Consider the following 18128-nt stretch of genomic DNA (forward strand, 5'->3'; position numbering starts at 1 on the left):
GGGCTTCGTGTCTATCTTGGCTACAATAATCCATTCACTATGCTGTTCATAGTAGCTGGCCCTTGTTCCTATTTTTTAATTTATTATTAAACCTACTCCTGCATTACCCTTATTTGATTTTGTATTTATAACCCTGTATTCACCTGACCAGAAGTCTTGTTCCTCCTGCCACCGAACTTCACTAATTCCCACTATATCTAACTTTAACTTATCCATTTCCTTTAAATTTTCTAACCTACCTGCCCAATTAAGGGATCTGACATTCCATGCTCCAATCCGTAGAATGCCAGATTTCTTTCTCCTGATAACGACATCCTCCTGAGTAGTCCCCACCTGGAGATCCGAATGGGGGACTATTTTACCTCCGAAATATTTTACCCAAGAGGACGCCAACATCATTTAGCCCTTTAACCATAAGCAGATGAGTACAATTTTTAAAAAAAGGGTGATTTATTGAAGAGAAAGAGCTTCACAGCCGGCCGCAGTGGCCGAGCAGTTCTAGGCACTTCAGTCCGGAACTGCGCGACTGCTACGGTTGCAGGTTCGAATCCTGCCTTGGGCATGGACATCACACAGTGATGTCCTTAGGTTAGTTAGGTTTAAGTAGTTCTAAGTACTAGAACCTCAGATGTTAAGTCCCATAGTGCACAGAGCCATTTGAACCACTTTAAAAAGTTTCAGAAATTGAGCAAGTCAGTAACACATTGGTCCACCTCTGGCCCTTATGCAAGCAGGTATTTGGCTTGGCATTGATTGCTAGAGTTGTTGGAAGTCCTCCTGAAGGATATCAATCCAAATTCTGCCCATTTGGCAAGCTAGATCATCTAAATTGCAGGGCCCTGCCCATAGTGCTCCACATGTTCTCAGTTGAGGAGAGATCTGGTGACCTTTCTGGCCAAGGTAGGGTCTGGCAAGCAGTCAGATTGGTATTGCACTGCTGTCCGTGGCATACAGTCAGTAGTTATAGTCTGGGATGTTTTTTAAAAAGTGGTGCTTTAGGCTGTCATGTGCAGCGCCCTTACACAGCACAGTGGTATGTCGATGAAAGCCATCCTTGGCCCACTTTTCAACAAGATAATGCCACAATGCCCCCTGCACATACCGTACTGAAAGTTTTTACTCCTTGTCTTTGTGCTTGCCAAACCTTACATTGAGCAGCAAGATTGCCATATCTCTCCCCAGTTGAGAACGTTTGGAGCATTATGGACAGGGCCTTCTAACCATCTTGTGATTTTGACAGTCTAAAGCACCTATTGGACTAGATTTGGCCTGATATCCCTCCGACTTCAAGAAGAATATAACAATTCCATTCCAAAAGAACAGAAGATGCTGACAGGTGTGAATATTATTGAACTATCAGTTTGATAAGTCATGGTTACAATATAATAACATAAATTCTTTACAGCAGAATGGAAATACTGGTAGAAGGCAACCTCAGGGAAGATCAGCGTGGGTTCTGGAGAGATTTAGAAACACACGAGGTGGTACTGATCTGTGACTTATCTTAGAGGATAGGTAAGGAAAAACAAACCTACATTTATACCATGTCATATGTGGGGAAAGCTTTGACCTTATTGACTGGACTATTCTCTTCAAAATTCTGAAGGTAGGAGGCGTAAAATACATGTAGCGAAAGGTTATTTAAAACTTGTGCAGAAACCAGATGGCAGCTGTGAGTCAAAGGGTATGAAAGGGAAGCAGTGGTTGTAGCCTGTTGCTGATGTTATTCAATTTGTACATTGAGTCAAGAATAAAGAAAAATTGGGAGAAGAAATAGAAAAAACTTTTATATTTTCCAATGATGATGTAATTCTGTCAGAGACAGCAAAGTACTTGGAAGAGCAGTTGAAATGAATGGACAGTGTCTTGAAAGGAGCATATAATATGAAATTGAACACAAGCAAAACAAGGATAATGGAATGTAGTCAAATTAAATTGTATGATGCTGAGGGAATTAGGTTTGGAACAAGACGCTTAATGTAGTGGGTGAGTTTTGCTATTTGGGTAGTAAAATAACTGATGATGGCCGAGGTAGAGAGAATATAGAAAGTATTTGAGCAAAGGAAAGAAAAGTGTTTCTGAAGAAGATAAATCTGTTAACATTGAATGTAGATTTAAATGTTAGGAAGTCTTTTTTGAAAGTACTTGTATGAAATGTATTCATGTATGGAAGTGAAACCTGGACGATAAACAGTCCAGACAAGAAGAGAATAGAAGGTTTTGAAATGTGGTGCTACGGAAGAAAGCTGAATATTAGACGGGTAGATCACATAACTAATGAGACAATCCTGAATAAGAAAAGAAATTTGTGGCACATCCTTACTAGAAGAAGGGATCGGTTAATAGGACACCTTCTGAGATGTCAAGGGACCACCAATTTAGTATTGATAGAAATGTGGCAGGGGGTGGGGGTAATAATTGTAGAGGGGGGCCAAGAGATTAATACAGTAAGCAGATCCAGGAGGATGTAGATCGAAGTAGTTATTAGTAGATGAAGAGGCATGCACAGAATAGAGTAGCATGGAGAGCTGCAGCAAACCAGTCTTTGGACTGAAGATAACAACAACAACAACAGCAGCAACAACAACAACAACAACATTCCTCAGAACGACATCCAACTGTCAGACAGTGCCACGTACATAAGGGCCAGAGGTAAAGCATTGACTAGTTCAATTTGTGAAGCTCTTTCTCTTGAACAAATCATCTGAATTTTTCTAAATTGTTAATCATTTATTTGCCTTTACATGTACATCATATCTATAGATTTCCATCCCATTCGGATAATTCCTTTGTGTGTGGGGTGTCTTTCTTTTTGTGTAAATGGTTGTGTGTGGGCGCGCGCGTGTGCACGTGTAGGGGGCGGGTGTGTTCACATGACTTGGAGAATCTCTACATTCTTGCCAAAAATATTTGTTATCAACATTCTACTGTGTTGACAGTGTGAACAACATCATTAATCTCCAGGTAAGAGAATTTGACATTGGTGTTGAGTTCTGTTGACAATCCAAGTGGAAACCAACATAACAAATTGTGATTAGTATTCAAAACTAGAGCACAGATTACTTCCATTGTTGGTTAAATGGTTTCATTTTCACAATTAAATGTTGGGACATAGATGTATTGATAATGATGAATATATTTCAGCATGCAAATTATGACCAGGTTTAATTTTTTTTCCAAAATACTGCTTGATATCTGAATATTGAATACCACATAAATTCAACACATTATATTGCAGAGTTTAAGAAGCAATTATTGTCACATAATACAAAGCAGAAAGATTTTATCAGTTAGGTGCTGCCCCCTATTTGTACAGACTGAGGTGGCGCAGTGGTTAGCACACTGGACTCGCATTGAGGAGGATGGCAGTTCAAACCCCTTGACGGGCCATCCAGATTTAGGTTTTTCATGATTTCCTTAAATTGTTCTAGGCAAATGTCTGGATGGTTCCTTTGAAAGGACACGGCGAGTTTCCTTCACCATCATTGGCACAATCCGAGCTTGTGCTCCATCTCTAATATCTAATAACCTTGATGCCGACGGGATGTTAAACCCAATCTTCCTTCCTTCCTTCTTCTTCCCATATTTGTGATATTTTATTTGAAATAAAATGCTAAACTTTGTTTTATTTGTTAAAATTTTCCATTTTTGTGATACATAGGTAAAAACTACCATGTAACGTAATTCATCACATAATCATTTAAATGTTGTTTCCATGTCCCTACACGTTCACAAATGCAGTAGATAGTCTAATGCAACCAAATATTCCTTTTCTAGATTTGAATATTGCTCGATATTCTAGATGTATTTGTTATCACTCACTCTTACCTTTTTTGAGTAATGGAAGTAACATGAAAACATTCAATTCTTTTCAGTTACTCAAAAGAAAAAGGTGATTTTTAATGATTCACACAACTGCAGCTCGTTTTGGAATGGCAGCATGCAACTTATGAATTGATTTTCACGAGAATTTTGTACTGCTTATCATTCAGTAAACCACATATTTCTCTCATTGTTGACAGAAAGTAAGTCTGTTCTGGAGTCTCTAGTTATAAATGAATTATGGTATAGAGTTTGGATGATTAGGTCCATCAAGAGAGGTGTGTTTCAGAACTCTTTCGACCAAAATTGTTATTTGGGACATTGCTGTATTGGAAGTTGACCATAAGTTACATTGTCACCCGAAAAGTGTAATCAGTCATTGGAGATCAGCGGAATGGTAGAGCAGTGGCACACGTATTCTTGGAGACACCTCTACATTTTAAGGTTAGGCCTGTTAAACAGTAGAAAGTCCAGGATGGAATAACAATAGTACTGGAAAGGATGGATTACTACTTACTACATAGGGGCATTGTTGAGCTGCAGACGGACACTATGGTGTCTTGCTATACATAAATGCAGAAAAATGACTTCTCAGATCTTATTACCCATTTCCAATCATTGTTGACTGATGTATGAACATGGTACCATTTTGCTTTGCTAATGTTTTCTATGGAGAAGCTGAATATTGGAAAGTATATTCTATTGCCATTTTTGTTGCATTGATTTCATAATTGTGTATCAGAATATTTTTCAGTGAAAAATCTGGTACAGAAAGTTAGAATGTTTGCACAAATTCAGATGGAACCATACACCTGAAGATACACTTGTAGAACTGCAACAGCCACAAAATAAGTTACCACCCTGTAACAGCTAAATAAGATCATGCTTACAAGTAGTGCACAGCAAACAGTGTCTATGTAGAGAACAGATCAAGACAAATCCACTAAAAGGGTGTGCAGTTTAGAACCCAAGTTCATGATTTATTCTGCTCGGATAGGGAAGAAGAATAGTTTGCAGTGCCGCCAATGTGCTCTCTGTCATTGTCCCCACATCACATATTCCAAATGTCGTTACCTCAAGCAACTGGAAATGCTGGGTTATTCTCAGTAAGAAACAGTAGTTACTGCAGATTACTCTATTTCAAGAAAATTATTTACTTGGAAAACTGTTGCTATGGTTTGTTAGTGTAACACTTGTTTTTACTATATATTGTCCAGAACAAAAACTACAGAGACTAAATAGCCTTGCTACATGTATGTTAAAATGAAAATTGGCTCTGAATATTCTTCACAAATCCGAAAGTGCACACTACAGGCAGGTGTAGCAGAATGTTACTCTGTTTGTGGCTGGTGTTTTATATAGTACACACCGGCTTGTTATTGCACATTGCTCCACTTTATTTTTCCACCAGGCATCTTCATCTTTGTACATCACTCTGCTAAAGTTCCTTCCTCCTCACTAAAAGTAAAATAGAATAAAAAGCAGAAAACATCAGGATCTGAGTTGAATATGATCAGATCACTCAATACTAGCTTTAATAACAAATGTCAAGACATTTCTGCAGATGCTGTGGACTTAATGGAACCACATGAAACAAATGTGGCACATTGGTAAGACACTGTATTCCTCCTGGAGGATGTTGGTACAAATCTTCATTGAAAACATGGCTCCCAAGTTGCACTGGAACACGAGCAGATTCAGGAACCAAAATGAAGGAAATGAAATCCCTAATGCATGGGAGATCACTGCACTCATGTTTACAGGAAACATGTGAAACTGCTAACACTTCTATGTAAGGCACTGTATCTTACTGATGGAAGGGCTAAAGGAGGGTGACCTTCGTACTAAATAATATATACCCTTATTCTGCCGTCTCGCTAGACCCTCAAGCAGTTACTGTTGAAATTCATGAGATACAGAAGCTTACAGTGACTTCTGTGTTACTACCACCACAAGAGGCTATGAGATTTTCATGGACCTCGTATTACAGTTACCCTGATAACCTCTTCTACTGCAGGGCTTAGTTCTCACAGAAAAGGAGGCCACCAAGATGGACAGTCAGTGGAGCAAACTAGGTAAGGTACAACCAAGTGTCCATTTTTGAATGCTGAGACAGTGTCGAAGATTGGGTTGACCACATCTCAAACATACCCACAATGCCACAGATTTGTCTGAGGGTTGTGTTACTGGATCCAGTCTTGACGGAATCCACTAGAGCAGGCCTGTCCAAGAGGTGGCTAGGTGAGCATGAGCACTTACACACACTCTCTCGACACCTGAGTAGTGTACCTTTGCAGTAAATAGGGGCTGTCACGTCATTATGTACAATTGGGGAAGTGCAATCTGTGAACTATCTTAAGAGGAATGACCATGTGTTAAGGTTCACTGTAGCCTCAGGAGTAAGCCTATATAGTTAATGGTTCAATGCTTCAAGCAGGGAGTAACTCCTTTAGAATATGTGAAAACGGCATTATCACCAGGTCAGGAACTTCAAAGCATAGGTCAGGTGCACCAGTATCAATTTATAACACATTAGTGCAGGATACCTAGCAGCAGTTAGAACTTACACACCAATAATAAATAATAAATTTGACAAGCTGTTGTGTAATAAGTTTCATAATAAAATAAGTCTTTTAGACTTGTATAAAAGTTTTCTTCAACATAAATTTTAATGACTTTACAAGTTTGCAGTATGATTGTGCCAGTGTCTGGACTTAATGCATTTGTGCAACCAACTATTTTCTGCAGTGAAGAGAGAAAATTCTCCTCACAGAAGCTCAATGACAGACATCAACTTAAAAGCTTATCTTTGAATTAGTAGCTGCGCTCAAAACTAGACATTGATGCTTTAGTGAAAAGCAAAATAAGTACTATTAATTGACATCCAGTATTTCTACAGTTAACATGTGAATAAAATAGCCATGAAATACAAACTGACATCAATTTGAATTTCATCCGAAAACGACGATTGTCATAAGGCTGTATCAGTCATAAGAAATATTATTTTTCATACTTGGCTGCCCCATGTTCTTCACCTTGTCAGTTCATTCATTTCATTGTTACTCATGTGTAACAGTTTTATGGAATTAATTTGCCACAAAAAGCATTAGGTAGTCATCATGAAGGGATACATCTCCACACACTGGTATCAGGGTTGCAGAATTGATTAGTTGACAACAGTTTCTCGTGCCAAGCCGGCCTGTTCCAATTCCTCCTCCCCTCCCCTCACCATTACTTGCCATGAGCTAGCTGGTTGTTCAATGCTGAGGCGTTAGTGCGAGCCATCTTGTATGAGCAGACCGATGGAGCAGGCCTGCACTAAAGCATACTGTGTACACACAAACCGAATTAAAGGCAGTTCTTCTACAGTGTTTTATTTCTACTGGCAAAGAGGACAGGTTCATAATTTGATAGTAAGCAACCTTAAATCACTAAATATTTTATCTGCACAACACATGATACAGTGTACTAGATTTGAGATATAAACAACCTTAAATCACTAAGCTGGTTTCTGTGCTCCCTCTGAGAAAATCCCTGCTCTCGTAGACCAACACCTTCAGGCTATTACCTGCAATCTACCCTCTTGGATAAAAGATGCCGACTATTTCCTCCACTGACTCTTCATAGTTCCTGTTCCTTTACCATATGGTAGCCTGCTCTTCACTATTGATGCTACATCCCTTTACACTAATATCCCTAATTTCCTGCTCATCACTGTTGATGCCAACTCCCTTTACACTAACATCCCTAATGCCCATTGCCTTACTGCTATTGAAAACTACCTTTCCCAACTTCCAACTAATTTAAACCTACAACGTCCTTCCCAGTTGCCATGATCAACTATATCCTCACTCACAATAACATCTTCTTTGAAAGCATTACCTAAAAACAAATCTGTGGTACAGCTGAGGGCACCCGCAGGACATCCTATGTCAACCTTTTCTTGGCCCATCTAGAGGAATTCTTCCTAAACATCCGGAATCCCATCCCATCACCTGTTTCAGATTCACTGATGACATCTTCAAGATCTGGATTGAGGTTGAGGGCACCCTATCCACATTCCTCCAGAACCTCAACATCTTCTCCCCCATTCTCTTCACCTGGTCCTACTGAACCTTCCTCGATGTTAACCTCCATGTCAAAGACAGCTATATCAGTACCTCCACTTCGACAGCTGCCACCCATTCCATACCAAGACATCGCTTCCCTACAGCCCAGCCACCTGTGTCCATTGCATATGTAGTGAAAAGCGGTCACTCTCAAATATATTGAGGGTCTCACTGAGGCCTTTGCCGACCATAATTACCCTCCCAACCTTGTACAAAAACAGAACTCCTGTGCCTTATCTCTCCAGTCACCCACCACTTCCAAAGTACCACCATACAGCCACAGAGGAACATTACCCTCATGACTCAGTATCATCCAGGACTGGAGCAACTGCATCACTTTCTCCCCCAGAGCAACTGAATCACTTTCTCCCCCAGAGCAACTGAATCACTTTCTCCCCCAGAGCAACTGAATCACTTTCTCCCCCAGAGCAACTGAATCACTTTCCCCCAGGGTTTCGACTACCTCTTGTCATGCTCTGAGATTAGGAATGTCCTACCCACTATCTTTCCCACCCGTCCCGCAGTGGTATTGCGCTGTTCACCAAATTTTTACTATCCTCATCAATTGCTACACAACCCCTGCTCCCAACTCCATGCCTCATGGCTCGTATCCCTGTAATAGACCTAGATGTTTGGCTAGGTGACTGACAGCATAGGGGAGTTATGTAGGAATTATACTAAGGAGAACAGGGAACAGTCTTGATAGGGATGAGGAATATGATGTAGGTGGTGACCTGGTAAAGATAGCTACTCAAACTGGTGGCACTAATGTGCATTTCGTGCAACTGTTTCAGCACCATGATCAGCCTCATCTTAATGTGGCTGTTAGGCGCATTAACATGGGGGTGGAGAGGACGCTGATGGCGGAGGGTATGGGTCACATTTCAGTGGTGTCAGTTGGGTCCATCAGAAGATCAGGTTTCACTATGCATGGCCTGCACCTCAATAGGTCTGGGAAGGGGAGGGTGGCAAAGCTTATAGGTGTCAGTGTAGTGTGGTGGTGGGATCACTCGTGGAAAAATTTCTGTAGTATTTGGTGTTCAGAGCTGCACCTTTTTTAGATTGAAGTCTGCTGATACATATATCTGCTTAAAGAAAGTCCCTCTAACTAAGGGCTAACTTTCAGAGGATGTCATGTTTCCAAGCAGAGAAGAAGTTAGCATATTTGATCAAAATACAAGAGGTATTGGAGATAAAGTTAGTGAACTGCTTACAGATGTAGACTCTTGAAATTATTGGTATGTCGAAGCACCACTTAAATAATTTGACAATTCAGAGGCTTCCTTTACCAGGATACAGATTAGCTTTTTCGAGGAGTTCCTTGTGGGGTGGGAGAGTGGCTATGTACGTAAAAAACAGTATTCCATTTGAGAACATAGACATATCACGGCACTGCACTGAACAGATATTTGAATGTTGTGCAGGGGCAGTTGAATCTAATGAAACTAAACTTCTAATTTTTGTTGTTTATAGGTCCCCTAACTCTGCCTTCAGAGCATTCCTGCTCAGGGTAGAGAGGGTTCTTGATTTACTTTGTAGAAAGTACCAGAAATTATTTATATGTGGTGACTTCAATATAAATTTTGTATATGATGGAGCAAGAAAAAGGTGGTAGATCTCCTAAATTCATATGATTCGACGCAGACTGTTTTTCCAACTAGGGGTGCAGGGGAACAGTAGCACAGCCATAGACAATATTTTTATTCATTCTTCATTACTAGATGGGCATTCTGTTAGTAAAAGGGTGAATGGCCTTTCAGACCACGATGCACAAATTTTAAAAATAAAAAGCTTTTGTACCCCAACAAATGTCACAATAGAAACTATGTAGGAAAGTTAATCCAACAGCAGTAGAGAGTTTTCTAAACCTTGTCAAGGAACAAGAGTGGCACGATGTTTATAGTGCTGATAACATAGATGATAAATATAATGCTTTCTTTAACACATTGCTCATGCTCTTTGAGAGTTGCTTACCATCAGAACATTCTAAATGGGGTACTAGCAGTAATAGGCAGCCTGGTTGGCTGACTAGTGGGATAAGGGTATCACGTAGAACAAAGTGGGAATTATATCAAAATGTTATAAGTAGTCACAATCAAGGTACAGTAGCCCATTACAAACAGTATTGTAAGGCGCTTAAAAATATTATTAGGAAGACAGAGTGTGTGGTATGCAAATAGAATAGCTAATTCACAAGATAAAATTAAAACCATATGGTCAGTTGTGAAGGAAGTGTCTGGTCAGCAGCACAAGGTCGATGATATATAGTCAGTTCTTAGTAAAAATATTTCTCTTAATGATCAATCAGATATATGTACAGTATTTAACAATCATTTTATGAGCATTGCTGGTGAATTAAATAGAAATTTAGTTATGTTAACAGAATCTTCCATCGGTTCTTGGTAGAACAACATTATAATAAATGAAAAGCAACTGGTGCTTTTCATATATTAGAAATTTAGTTTCTACAGGGAACCATAAAACTTTCTTTGCCAAATGCCTTTCCAAGATTGATGTCTGAAATACTCCTCTGTGATACCGATAATGGGGAGATTGAGTCAATAATTAAATAACTGAAGACTAAGGACTCTCATGGATATGATGGAGGGCCCAGCAGAATATTAAAGTACTGTGCTGCACATGTTAGCCCTGTATTTAGCCATATTTGTAATTTTTCCTTTAGGAATGGTCAGTTTCCTGAACGATTAAAATATTCAGTTTTTTATTATTCTTGTGTCAGAAAGATACAGGTACATATACATACGATTTACTCAGTTATGATTAAATTACTTTTGACCAAAACTTTGCCACTTCCAGTGCATTTTCTGTTGCTTGTTGAAGGCCACCTTCTGTACACGAGACTGGACTCAATCGACACCGAAGCATGTGCCAGACTGTCTGTTCTTCTCCACAGTCACACCGAATATCATTGGATCAGTGTATCCCCATTTTGCCAGGTTAACTTTTGATCTTCTAACCTTGGATCTCAGTCTATTCACGGACTTCCAAGTTGTCCATTCCCTGTCATGGCCTGTAGGTAAAGCTTCAACAACTCTTTTCCAACCAGATGGAAGATAGGTCATAACCCTCCATAGTATTAACCTAGCTTTTTTAGCAGTGGTTCTAAGTTTCTTTGATGCCATAATGAAACTCTTCCATGACTTCAGTTGTTGCAGATGCAGTTCACGCCCATACAGAGGATGAGTAATTTCCTGTTCCACTGCCTTTCTTTCTTGTTCGCAACTATCTCTCTTCGAACAGGTGGTGGTGCTATACCTGTAGGTGGTAAAGCCATTTGACTGGAGTGGGTTTCAAGCAACCTGTTATGATTCTGCAGGTTTCATTGAGAGCTACATCCACCTGTTTGGCATGAGTTGAATTATACCAAACAGGACAGGCATACTCTGCTGCAGAATAGCATAGTGCCATTGCAGATGTTTGGACTGTTTCAGGTTGACTACGCCACTGTGATGAGGACAGTTTCTGTAGGAGATTGTTCCTGGTGGAGACTTTTGATTTGCGTTTCATGCAGTGCTTTTGAAAGTGAGAGATCTATCAAGTGTCACTCCTAGGTAGTTTGAAGTCTCATAGTGTTCCAGTTCAACCCCCGGTCATACTATTTTCAACTTGCGAGGGGCTTCCTTGTTTCTCAAATGAAAAGCACACACTTGGGTCTTTGAAGGATTTTGTTTAAGCTGATTTATGTTGTAGTATCTGGATAGATCTTCAAGGGCATTCGTGAGGTTGTTCTCCACTGATTCAAAATCTGTGCTCTGGGTGGTTAGAGTGAGGTCGTCAGCAAGTAAGAAGCTCCTGGTGTTTGGGGCTGTAGGTTGGTTGTTTGTGTATATATTAAACAGAATTGGAGCCAAAACACGTCCTTGTGGGAGGCCATTCTTCTGTAGTCTCCATCAACTACATTGTCCTTGAAAGTCTACGAAGAACTTTCGATTCTGCAGAAGGGAGGCGATGAGTCTGGTTAGACCTAAATCTTTGGTCAGATTGTAGACCTTGACTAGTAGTAGCTGGTGATTGACTGTGTCATACACCGCTGATAAGTCGACAAATGCCACTCCTGTCACCTTCTGAGCTTCAAAGCCATCTCGTGTAAACTGTGCGAGTTGTAGCAGTTGTTCAGTACAGCTTGTACCTAGACGAAATCTAGATTGCTGAGGTATAAGTAAGGTGTCAATTACAGGTGATAAGTGATTCAAAATCAGTCTTTCCAGCAATTTGTAAAGATGACAAAGTAGTGCAACTGGTCTAAAATTCCTTGGATCATTTCCTTCCATGCCAGGTTTCAGCAAAGCAATCACTCAATTCTTCCGCCATATTGTTGGAATTTGGTTTCTGTTTACACAGTTCTCAGAAAGTTGGAGAATCCATTTCTCTGTATTTAAGCCGAAGTGTTTGATTTGCTCAGTTCATATATCATCCAAGGCAGCTGATTTGCCATTCTTACTTATTTTGATAGCCTTCTGTAGTTCTTCCATGCTGAATGATGACGTAAGGTCATTACTCTGCTCTTGCTCTTCTCTTTGCAATTTTTTTTTTTTTTTTTTATGTTGGCTTCCTGTTCATCAGTAACTGATGTGCTATTTGATTGGCAGTGATATTATGATGTCTAATGGTCTTAATTGGATCATTGTTTAGGTGTCTCAGAAGTCTCCAAGCTTTATGGCAGTCTCTTTTCAGATCCAAGTTTTCTGTAGCTTTTATCCACTTATCCCGTTTTGTCTCCCTTATAGAGGAAATATGCTTGCTCCCTGCTTCCATAGTTGCTTCACTGAAAGGGTTTTCTTCAAATAAGTAGCTGTATTCCGCTAGTAGGGTGGCTTAGTCTGAAGTAAGCCCAGGGATATAAGATGTTTGACAGCCGCGAGGAATAGACATTCTTGAACATCACTTTACAGGTGCCGTGAAGGTGTTACAGCTTTCGGGAATTGGTTCTATATAAGATATTTCAATGTCCAGCAATTCTGCAAATCTTGACCAATCAGCCTTCTTAAAATTAAATCTTCTCCGAAAAGATACCTTCTGTGCTCTTATAGCAGCAAATAATTGACACATTATTGGTCTATGCTGTGAGTTGGATATTAGGTAGCAGACAGATTTTACACATTGTTGGCTGATACTGGTGCTACCAAAAATTAAGTCAGGATGGTAAGCTCGCCTCCACCTGCCGCTGTTAAAAGATCCAGGCAGTTTTGCATCATGGATTAAAGTCAGGTGACTTGCTTCTGCTCACACTTGTACTGCTGTCCTATTCTCATCTTCACGATCATAGCCCGAAACGGTACTATGGCTGTTAAAATTGCCAATCACAATCTGCACATGTTTAGTTAGAACATTGGGTGGTTTGTTAACAGTGAATTCAGGACAAGGTGGTTTATAAAGTGATGTAATGGTGCAATTAACTGTTTCTAGTGTAAGAATTTCAATGTTATTTTCCTGCTTGAATACTGTTGATAAGATCTGGATATCTGGATGAACAAAGATAGCACTTCCATATTTATCATGTGGTCTTTCGATGGCGAGATGCATTCCGTTTATTTTTGGTCTGCGCATGTCACAACTCCTATGTGTCTCCTGTATGCACAGTATATGGCACTGGTGCTGACTGCATAGTTCTTGTAGCAGTTCTTCTTTGGCTGGTGTTATGCGTTCTATGGTAATAGATATAGTCATTAATTATGCCCCTGAAAAGGGCTCAGGTATATATGTTTCTCGTGTGAAATACTCGGTAGCAAAGCCACTTTATAAAAAAAGGAGAAAAGGATAATGTAGACATCAGCGTTTGCTAAAGTTATTGAAAAGGCTGTCTATGTAAGATTAATTAATCATTTTATATCACAGGATTTGCTATCAAATGTACAGTTCAGCTTTAACAACTGAAAATGCTATATTCTCTTTCCTCTGTAAGGTACTGGATGGGTTAAACAAAAGGTTTCGAACGCTATGCATATTTTTTGATTTAACTAAGGTGTTTAAGGTGTTTGTGTTGATCACTAAATATTACTCCAGAAATTGGACCATTACGGAATATGGGGAGTAGCTCACAATTGGTTCACCTCTTACTTTAGCAACAGACAGCAAAAGGTCATTATTCACAATGTTGAGAATGGCTGTGATGTGCGGTCTGAGTGGGGTAGGGTCAAGTGGGGGGGGGGGGGGGGGGAGCAGGGATCAGTGTTGGGGCCACTTCTGTTCCTTGTTTATATAAATGATATGCCCTCTAGTATTACGGGTAAATCTAAAATATTTCTGTTTGCTGATGACACTAGCTTGGCAGTAGGGGATGTTGTGTGCTACGTTGGCCCGGTTTCAAATAGTGCAGTTTGTGACCTAAGTTCATGGCTTGCAGAAAATAAACTAATGCTAAATCAAAGCAAGACTCAGTTTGTACAGTTTCTAACACACAATTCAACAAAACCTGACATTTTAATTTCACAGAATGGGCATATGATTAGTGGAACTGAACTGTTCAAATTTCTAGGTGTTCAGATAGATAGTACATTGTTGTGAAAAGCCCACATTCAGGATCTTGTTCAAAGATTTAATGCTGCCATTTTTACTATTTGAACAGAATCTGAAGTGAGTGATTGTTTGACACAAAAATTAGTCTACTTTGCTTATTTTCATTCGCTTATGTCATATGCTTTTATATTTTGGGGTAACTCTGCCCATTCTAAAAGGATATTTTCGGCTCAGAAACGGGCATTTAGGCAATAAGTGCTGTAAGTTCACGAACCTCTTGTCAACTCCAGTTCACGAGTCTGGGTATTTTGACATTGGTCTCTCAATATATGTATTCCATACTATCATTTCTTCTTAATAATATTAGCTTATTCCCAAGAATAAGCAGCTTTCACTCGGTCAATACCCGGCAGAAATCATACGTGCATTCGGATCAGACTTCCTTAACACTAGTGCAGAAAAGTGTGCAGTATACTGCTGCATCCATTTTTAAAAAGCTACTGCTCGAATTCAAAAATCTTAGCAGTAATCCACGCACTTTCAAATCAAAACTAATGAGTTTCCTCATGGGTCACTCCTTCTATTCTGTTCAGGAGTTTCTTGAAAAATTAAGCTGATTCTTGTTGTATTGTTGACTGTGTTTATTTATGGATTGACTTTTTTCAGATTCATAAACATTTTATTTTTATCTGTTATTACTTTTATGTTGTAATTACATGTACTGACATGTTCCATGATCTTGGAGATTTGCTCCTCAATTTGGTGCTACAGGACTTGACATGTAAATAAAATAAAATAAAATAAAATGGAAGACATGTCCCATGCATCCACCCACCACCACCTACACTAGTCTGCTCACTAACATCATCTATCCCATCAAAGGCAGGGCTACCTGTGAAACCATTCATGTGATCTACAAGCTAAGCTGCAGCCACTGTTTGTCACGTCATAGATCTGTTGCATATGCACAATTTTCCTGGCTGAATTAGTCTACTTTAAAGGAAGTAACATTGGGAAACTTACTTTCTTAGTGGGGCTCATACCTGCAGTGCCCCCGTCCCCCTCCCGATCCTTTGCAGTAGATTTATCCTTACCTGTTTCTCATAGTGTTTCAGTATTCTAATTAGTGCATTTTTTTTTCAGTCCACCTTCAACTGTTTCATTTACAAATGTCACACCTGCTTAGTAGGATTCAAACGTCGTGGCATGCTGGTGAACCATTTGGCTAAGCGCCATCCAGAGATTCCTCCCGACACCGTACCTGAACTCAATCTACCAATATTACGAGCGACACGAGACTACTACTGCCAGTATTGTGAGAAGGTAAGTTGTTGTTTAATATGTTGTAATCTCAAAGCTTGTGCTTTACCCTAATTTTGCTTACACAGTAACTGAAACACAGTTTGGAAATTTGAGGGAAACTTAGCAGCTCCTTGTATATAGAACCCTTTTTAGTAACTAAACTTTTATTCCATCAATGTGTAGAAAAAGTTGTCACTAAGGAGTTTGTGCATTAATTTTCAGAGTTTTGTAAGAACATAAGAATTACAATTGATTTTGGAAATTGAATCTTGTGAGAAATGTACATATTTTGGACTGCCATATGTGTTGAAAAAGTATGCCTTGAATATTGAACACTGGAGAAGGATATCATTAAGCAGCAACAAAAATTATATTCAAATCAATTAAATCAAGGATAAGTAATAAATAAAAATGGTGTGTGTGTGTGTGTGTGTGTGTGTGTGTGTGTGTGTGTGTGTGTGTTGGGGGGGGGGGGGGGTGTTGGTAATATGAACAAGGTGCCCTGTATCTTGTATAAAAGTGCGTTCAGTAGTTAGTTACATAGAGGAATGATTGTTAGAGGTCCTAAAACTCTGTCCGCCAGTCTTTCCTTTGCACGAGTATAATCACAGACCTGTAAGAAATATATTATAGAAACATTTGGAGTCAGTTTCATATACAGAAATGGAATAAAATATTCAAATGTAGTTTTTGAAATTACTTATGCATAAGAAAAGTAGTTTGACTTATCAGAATAAGACAATGAGGGACACAGAAAAGTCAGGCTAAGAACTTTAAAAAATTTTATACAGAATGGAGGAAGATATGGAAGTAGCGAAGTATTAACTAAGACCAAAGAGCAGAGGCATCAATGGAAAACTCAGAATAGAGATGAAGCAGTTGTCTGCAGCAGCAGCAAAGTTTGAAAGTTATAAATGTGTAGAAAGAATTGATAGATACGGTATCTATAAAGTCGGGGAGAAGACAAAAAGTATACCGTCTAATTATAAAGTCGATGAAACTTTTAAAAAATTGGTATGGGTAAATGGAACAATGGAAGATTCGGGATAGAATAATGTCAATAGTGTGAAAAGGATAGATTGCCATACAGCAGAGATGTTGAGTGACAGGCAGGCACAACAAAAAGACACGAAACATCTAAGATTTCGGCCAGAAGACTTTCTTCTAAAATAGACAACATACGCACATACATTCACACAAATGCAGCTCACCCACACGACCACAGTCCCTGGCTGCCGAGACCAGATTTCAAGCAAATGCGCATGATGGGGGAATCAGTTTGGGTCGTGGGGGTAACGGTAGCCTGGGGTGGGGGACAGTAAAGTGCTATTTGTGGGAGCATACAAAAACAAGATGGAGAGAGCATAGGGCAACTAGAGGCAGTTGGGAGGATTGAGTGGGGGTTTAGGTTAATGTGTGAGATGATATGTAGGAATTTGGGATTGCACAGCAGGAGAATTTTACAGATGGAGAGGAGGTATTGCAAGGAGGTTTTGGCCTGATTGACATGGTTTTTGCAGGATTGTGTTGGTGAGGGTTAAGCATTGGCGGGATTTGGACGGATAGAGGTCATTAGGGAAGGAGGGGCTGTAGCTGGAGATTAGTAATTTGATGGTAAGGCCATTTGGGGGGAGGAGGGATTCCATGAGCCAAGCAACAATGCAGGAACAGTATGTGGGACTGGGTTCTGGCCAGGGATAAGAAAACTTTTCTCTATTGGCCCAGGTGGAAGGAGCAAGGATCCAAGGTGGGGGATAAAAACACGTAAAACTATGTAAATAACATAGAAATATTTTTCCGCCACCACCCAGACTGCTTCTATCATCACGCACAGTGGCTCTCTGTCAGTGGTTATTTGTGCATGAGCCACATTTGCGTAAAAATGAGTGTGTGTTTTTCAGAAGAAGGTCTTTTGGTTGAAAGCTTAAGTGTTTAATAGTCTTTTTGCTGTGCTTGTCTGTGACTCAACATTTCTGCTGTATGGTGAGTAAAAATCTATCCTGTTCACAGTATGTGTAACTGGCTTAACATAATGTAAGAAAAGATATGTTCCTTGAAAGACAATCTCTCATAGGTCTTTTAAACACAGGGCTGCAAATTAGTTGTGGAAACCACCAACAGGGGTGCCACCAATTGTAGTTGCTGAAAATGATAGCAAACAAGGCAGAGAAGCTTTCTGCATGCTATAATTTGCAGTTGCCAGCTTGAGTGAGTATGCAAAGAGCTTTCAGTGGCAAGTTTCACAAAGCAGCACCTGTTTACAACAGTGCAATGAAGTGGTACAAGAAATTCACCAGATAGGTAATGTTGCAGCTGCCGACATGGCAGTCGATTTTTTTATTGTGAGATTACATCAAAGGTAGTGTTTACATTTCACCTTTACCACAAAAACATGCAACAATGCATCACAGCAGCTAT

At 39.7% G+C, this 18128-nt stretch overlaps 1 protein-coding gene across 4 annotated transcripts in view; it reads left to right on the plus strand.

Moving 5' to 3' along the window:
* The window catches only part of LOC126194770 (PR domain zinc finger protein 10-like), a 208324-nt gene that overhangs the window by 145626 nt on the left and 44570 nt on the right, over window positions 1-18128 (plus strand). For all 4 annotated transcript variants that reach the window (XM_049933056.1, XM_049933055.1, XM_049933057.1 and 1 more), the window contains one exon: window positions 15552-15731. In XM_049933056.1, the coding sequence (XP_049789013.1) occupies window positions 15552-15731 (180 nt within the window). The remainder of the gene's footprint in view (window positions 1-15551; window positions 15732-18128) is intronic.

Source organism: Schistocerca nitens, chromosome 7 (genome assembly GCF_023898315.1).
Source record: "Schistocerca nitens isolate TAMUIC-IGC-003100 chromosome 7, iqSchNite1.1, whole genome shotgun sequence".
In the NCBI taxonomy this organism is placed as follows: domain Eukaryota; kingdom Metazoa; phylum Arthropoda; class Insecta; order Orthoptera; family Acrididae; genus Schistocerca; species Schistocerca nitens.